Source organism: Hibiscus syriacus, unplaced genomic scaffold, assembly GCF_006381635.1.
Source record: "Hibiscus syriacus cultivar Baekdansim isolate YM2019G1 unplaced genomic scaffold, ASM638163v2 tig00116954_pilon, whole genome shotgun sequence".
NCBI classification, from domain to species: domain Eukaryota; kingdom Viridiplantae; phylum Streptophyta; class Magnoliopsida; order Malvales; family Malvaceae; genus Hibiscus; species Hibiscus syriacus.
The window spans coordinates 484166-490680 of NW_024063483.1; the positions used below are offsets into that span (position 1 = coordinate 484166).

General features: G+C 30.0%; 1 protein-coding gene across 1 annotated transcript; it reads left to right on the forward strand.

Annotated features, from left to right (window-relative positions):
• Positions 1-4712: 4712 nt before the first annotated feature.
• On the forward strand, positions 4713-6284 carry LOC120189340 (GDSL esterase/lipase At1g29660-like). The gene is made up of 5 exons (XM_039192646.1): positions 4713-4965; positions 5075-5205; positions 5364-5615; positions 5715-5961; positions 6073-6284. The coding sequence occupies exons 1-5, from the start codon at positions 4713-4715 to the stop codon at positions 6282-6284; spliced, it is 1095 nt and encodes a 364-aa protein (XP_039048577.1).
• Positions 6285-6515: the final 231 nt, after the last annotated feature.

Genomic DNA, 6515 nt, shown 5'->3' on the forward strand with positions numbered 1-6515 from the left:
TTGGGTTTTGATTATTAGATGATAACTAAGCTTAAGGAAAGCTTAAATCATCTTAAAAACAAATGATGGAGGGGTTATGAGAGATTAAAGATTTGGAGTTTTTATATGAAACTTTGGAAAAGAATTGATAAGTAGAATTTGAAGTTAAATTTGACTTGTCAATGGTTAAATTAAGAGATTTGGAGTGATATAATTGGATTTAGAACATATTGAAAATTTGGTATGATTTTTGAATCTCATATGGAAGATAGGATTTTGAGGTTTAAGATGAAATAAATGAATATAGATTGGGTTAAGTATGTGTACTAGAGTTAAGAATGAAAAGGGGATGATATATGAAGTGTTTGAGAGGAAATGAAGTAATTTTCGGGTTGAAAATATGATTTCTGGGCAAGGGGAATCGGTACCCATTCAAGGGGAACCGATACCCCTTCAAACGACAGAATTCCAGAATGTCTGGAGGGAATCGATACCCCATAGGGGGGAACCGATTCCCCCTAAAGAAAAATGTTAATATTGGTTTAATAAGTTCGTTTAAGTTGCTAGTATTCAATTACAAGGTGTAGGTATCTAATGATTACCTCGAAATGTACATTTATGTAGATTCTACGCATAAAGAATTCCGGAACGTTTGGCAAGTAAGATCGATCAAGGGGAAAGATAAGAGATTGGAATTGACTAGTGAGGCCAGGTGAGTGCATATTAATTAGTTTATGGTGCTAAATGGAAACAGGACTTGCGACAAGTCTATTTCCTCTGTTAGAATGCATGAATATATGATTATACGTATATGAATGACATGAATTGTATGTATGCATGATTATATGTGTTAACATGCTTTTGAATGTAATGTTACGAGAAGTATGTGCTATGTAATGTATATATATGAACATATGTGAAACTGAACTATGTGACTGCATGAGAAAGATATGAGCCATACGACATGATATATGTGAACATGAGAAAACAAAGTATAAGATATGAACTATGTGATCCTATGAGAATATGAAAAGAAGCTATGTGACTACATGTATATGTGAAAGAAGCTATGAGCTTATATGGCATGTGATATGAAAGTGTATATGTGAAATGTGTTACGTGAACCATATGATGAATTATGTGTCTGTATGTATTTACTGTAATTAATCTGATATGATTTTATATGATACGAAGAATGCATGGAATTGCTATAACATGATAGAAAAGAACATGCATGTATCGATATATGTTTGAAAGTGTATTATAAGTCGTTATGCCTCACTAAGTCTTCGACTTAGCGTGTGATTGTTTCACACGTAGGTTTCGAGAAGAGTAAAGAGTGATGCGGAGCAAGACAGGTCAGTTTCCTTACCAAAAGATCAGATCAGAAATGTTTGACAAAGTATGTATTTGTTTATGTATAAAGTGTTGGCATGTAATAAGTCATTAAGTACGAGCACTCTGATAAAGTCTGTATTTTGTTTTAAATAAAGTTTTAAATTTCCCGGGATTTTTCTTAAGAGTCAAGGTTTGAAAAGTCAATGTGACACTTCGGACTCGTATCCGGGTCGGATACGGGTTGGGGTGTTACACCATACATTAATAAAAAAATCTCTTACTATGGTTAAATGCTCGACAAGTACAGAACACGTGGCAATTTGAATTTAATATTTTCATTTGATTTTTAAATATTTTAAGAAACTGAAAGGAAACGGTCCAAGAAATGCTAAAAACTTTCACATCGAGCAATTTTAGACGTTGAACAAAAGAATACAGAAGAAATATTTAAAATATAATGAGAGTAAAAACTTATAAAAATGTAATACAATATAAATATAAAATATATATTGTTTTTTTAAAAATAAATTATAAACCTATAAAAATAAAAATGGAAAAACTTCTAAGAAAGAATGTTGTTCTATATAGATACTTAAATTTAAGTAATTATATTTATATTATGTGTGTTATTAATAAATTAAGAAAAAATTTAAATATATGTTATCTTGTAATTATTTTATATTATTAAAAAACTACAAATAAAAAATAAATAAACATATTATGGATAAAATAAATTTTGTAACAGAAAAAAAATAACAACATGACAAAATAATTATACGGCAATTATAATTTATAAAATATTTAAAAATTTAAAAAATTAATTATAATTTAAGGTCTGATATATAAATATCATATACGGCAATTATATCTAATAAGGCTCAAGTCCAGGTTTAATTTTTTTAATTTGAGAAATTTTTTAACGGGATACTAATAATAAGATTTTAGTATAAAATGCACAAATGGTCTCAATTATACGATATTGTTTTGCTAAGTCTTTTTATTATTAAAAGTTATAAAATGGTCATTCGACTATTGAAAGTTATAAAATATTCGTCCAATTATTCATATGTTCCAAATTCGTCATTTTTTTAAAAATATTAACGGTTGTTTGAGTTAGACGTTAACATACTCATTAAGATATGATAAAATCTAATCTCAGAACTGTTTAAGTTGTATTTTATAGATCAAATCTCTATTTACATTATGTCGTTGTGTCAATTCTTGAAATATTATGTCGCCGAATCAATTTTAAAAAAGTTTAAAACATAAAAATAGTCGAGTTACTATTTTATAACTTTTAATAATCGAGATACTTAACAAAATAATATCTTATAATTAAATATTATTTTATAATATTTAATAATCGAAGATTAAATAAAATAATATATAATAATCGATATTTCATGTGTATACTTTACTTTGGTGCCTTAATCTCGTGAAACCCTTCTTTCTCGAGGAATACTGTCTTCTCTCACTTTACTTGAAAAGTTTAAAGGGAGAATAAGGGTATAACGGTAATATAGATTTTAAACAAGAAAATGGAAAATAGAAATTCCTATTTTTTCTCGGTATTGTATTGGTCCAAGTCCAACCACATCGGTCAGGCCAGCGCCGCCTACACCGACCACCACCGCCAACCCCGGACAGGGTGGCCAAGTCTAAAGTTGGATTCTATTTTCTTAAAGGCAAAGGCAATAATTGTTCACTCTCCCCATTAAACTAAACTCTATATATTATTTAAAACATTTTATATTTATATAAATTTTAATAGTTAACGATGTACTTTAATTTTTATTATTCATATTATATTTTATATTTATATTTATATTTATTGTCGTCTCAAACTGTTATTAATTGATTTAAATAAGATTCACTCTATTTTCTATGTTAAAATTTATGTTTTACATTGAATTTCAAAATTTAATTCTTTCACATTAATTTATCACAATTCGTCTAAAATTATTAATTATTGTTGTTAAAATAATGATTAAACTTTTTTATATTAATTTAAAGTTAGGACGGCGTGATAATTCAGTCCAACATTCACATTACAATAAATTAATAAATTAGAAAAAAATTAAATGATGAAGAATATTACATCTTATGTTCTAAAAGGAGATAAATTGTCAAAAGAGGAAGATGAAATGCATTAACCTCCCTTTAGAGGAAATGAGAAGGTTTGAAGTGTAAAAATAATGTCATTATATATATAAGGCATGATGACATTATATTTTAATTTTAGTTAAAATAATCCATGTTGGATTTATTTAACGAAATATTCTAGAGATAAATAAAAATATTCTAATATTTCAAATTGAAGAGAAAATAATCCCTAAAATACTTTAGGAAAAATATTTCTCTTTCCAACTGAAATAAAAGGAATATAATAATTTCTCTTAAGAATTCGAAATTAGATAATTTGATTCGACCAAAATAAGAAATTAAACCAATTTATCCAATTTATATTAATCATGCTAGATGATGAAAGTTTAAACTATAATGACAAAAATATAAACACAATAAAAAAGCAAATACCCAAAAATAAGTATCATAACAATATAAGTGCTTAAATAAAATAAAATCATAAATAACATTAAGATCAAAATGCAAAATCGTTAGTTAACCAATGATCAACACTTATTGCTAATGTGACACTTTTACATATGCTTAACTGGTGATGTGGTATATCCAAAATCATCGCTTTGAATGATGTGACACATATCACACAGTCATTTTGGTTGACATGATAAATGTCACATCATCACATGGATGATGTGACAAATATTATATCATCATTTTGGGTGATGTGACATATGTCATATCATCACTTTGATGACGTGTCAAATGTCATGTCATCAATTAAATACATGTGAAAATATTATGTTATCGTTAGTCAACTATCATCAATTAAATGTATATAAAAATGTCATGTCAACAACAAGTGTTGATCGTTAGTCAACTAATAATTTTCATTCGACATGAATTATTTTGATAAAAAAATTAGAACGTTATGAGTTAAAATAATCATTTATACGAATGTCGAGGTTAATTTTATCATTATACATTTTCTAAGAAGAGGATAATAACCGTGATAATTCTTAACTAGTTAACACTCCAGGGATCCAAAGAACGGGCAACGAGCATATACTGAAGCCTTTGAAACTATTTAATAACAGATGAACATGACGCGACTCCGACAAGCAATCATCCCCAAATGATATTTAACTAAATATATGTTTTTATGTTTGATAATACCCCAACATTAGCGAGTAATCAACGCTTCTCCAAGTAAAAATATTTCCCATTTTAACATTGTTTATTTGTCTTATATATAGTTTCGTTGCTTGCTTAATTATCTTACATTCCTTTCCTCGTTTTTATTTTTTTTATCGTCCATGGATTCTAATCTTAAGCTTTCGAAGTTGATGGCGATTTCAGTGTTGTTAGTATTATTGAGGTTGAGAAGCTGGGCAAATGCAAAGCCCGAAGTGCCCTGTTTCTTTATTTTCGGGGATTCGTTTTCGGATAATGGAAACAACAATGACCTTAAAACATTGGCCAAGGTAGATTATCCGCCGTACGGGAATGATTTTCCTTTGGGACCAACAGGAAGGTTTACCAATGGCCGAAACCTACAAGATTTTATCGGTTTGTCCATTTTCGATTTACACATTTAATCAAAGTTTATGTATATTACTATCTCGTTTAAAATTAACATTTCATTTATGTATGTATATGTGTATGTGTATCATGATAGTTGAGCTTTTGGGGTTCAAAAATTATATACCTTCTTTCTCCGAAGTAAAAGAGACCGGGAAAAACATCCTTAGAGGTGTGAACTATGCGTCCGGTTCTGCAGGCATTCTCGACGAAACCGGAAAATATAATGTGGTAATTTCAAAAATCGTTCATAATTCGAGTATTATAAATTTATATGAGTTAATTATTCGTTCTGATTCAATATATCTGTCTCGTATATTGTGTCTTGTGGAATGAGGTTTATTCTAATATTATGAAACACTATACACTTTTGATGTCGTGTGTAGGGTGCTCGGATACCCTTGACCCAGCAGATTATACAAAATCACAAAATTATTATTCAAGACATAACTAAGGGAATGCAAAACGATCTACCAGCGGCAAAAAAGCTTCTAAACAAATGCATTTATTCGATTCAAGTCGGAAGCAATGACTACATCAACAATTATTTCATACCGAAATTCTATGACACCAGCCGACGTTATAGTCTATCAGCATTTACCGACCTGCTCATTCAACAACTTTCAAACCAAATTAAGGTAATTAGTACTTATTTTCTGTTAATTTGTACGATTGCAAAATCCGGATCGATCGGTTAAACTGAGAAATTAAACCCTAACTATTGGATATACTACCAGGTTTTGTACGATAACAGTGCAAGGAAGTTTGCCGTGTATGGACTACCGCCGATCGGTTGCACCCCGAATGCGATTTCGCTGTATGGGACCACAAATGGGTCACCTTGTGTAGACAAGTTGAACCAGGCTGCAGTCATCTTCAATGAAAAACTCACGCCACTTATCTACCAACTTAACAACAATCTAACCCATGCTAAATTTACCTATCTCAATCCTTCCGGGTCTCCAATCGATCCCGCAGAAATCGGTAAACAACCCTTTCTTTGCTTCTGCATGGTATAATCATTACAATTAGACTTGTTCATGGACTGAACATTACGATCGAAAAACTAATTACGATGTTGTTGTGGGCATTCAGTGAAAAATGGTACATGTTGCAAAACCGGAGGCGGTGCCGGAGAACTTTGTATTCGGAATTCGAAGCCATGTAGTAACCCGAAGAAGCACATTTTTTGGGACGGTGTCCATCTTACCGAGGATCAAATGCAGGTCATGGCCAACAATGCTTATAGCTGCAGCTCTCCTGTTTGTGCTAATCCATTTAACCTTCATAAATTAGCAATGCTTTGATATAATAATAATTTCCGATGAGATCTTAGATTAATGATAAGGTTATTATCGTAGGAACGTTAAGATTTTATGTTCGGATTTCACCTTACATAGATCATGTATGAATTCTCTCTGAATGTATTATAGTTTTAATCTTTTTATGTGTCGACAATATTTGTATTTATTCCGATCTATATCCGAATATATCAAAGCAAAACAAATTAATTTATCCATGTATGCAATCTAACTAAA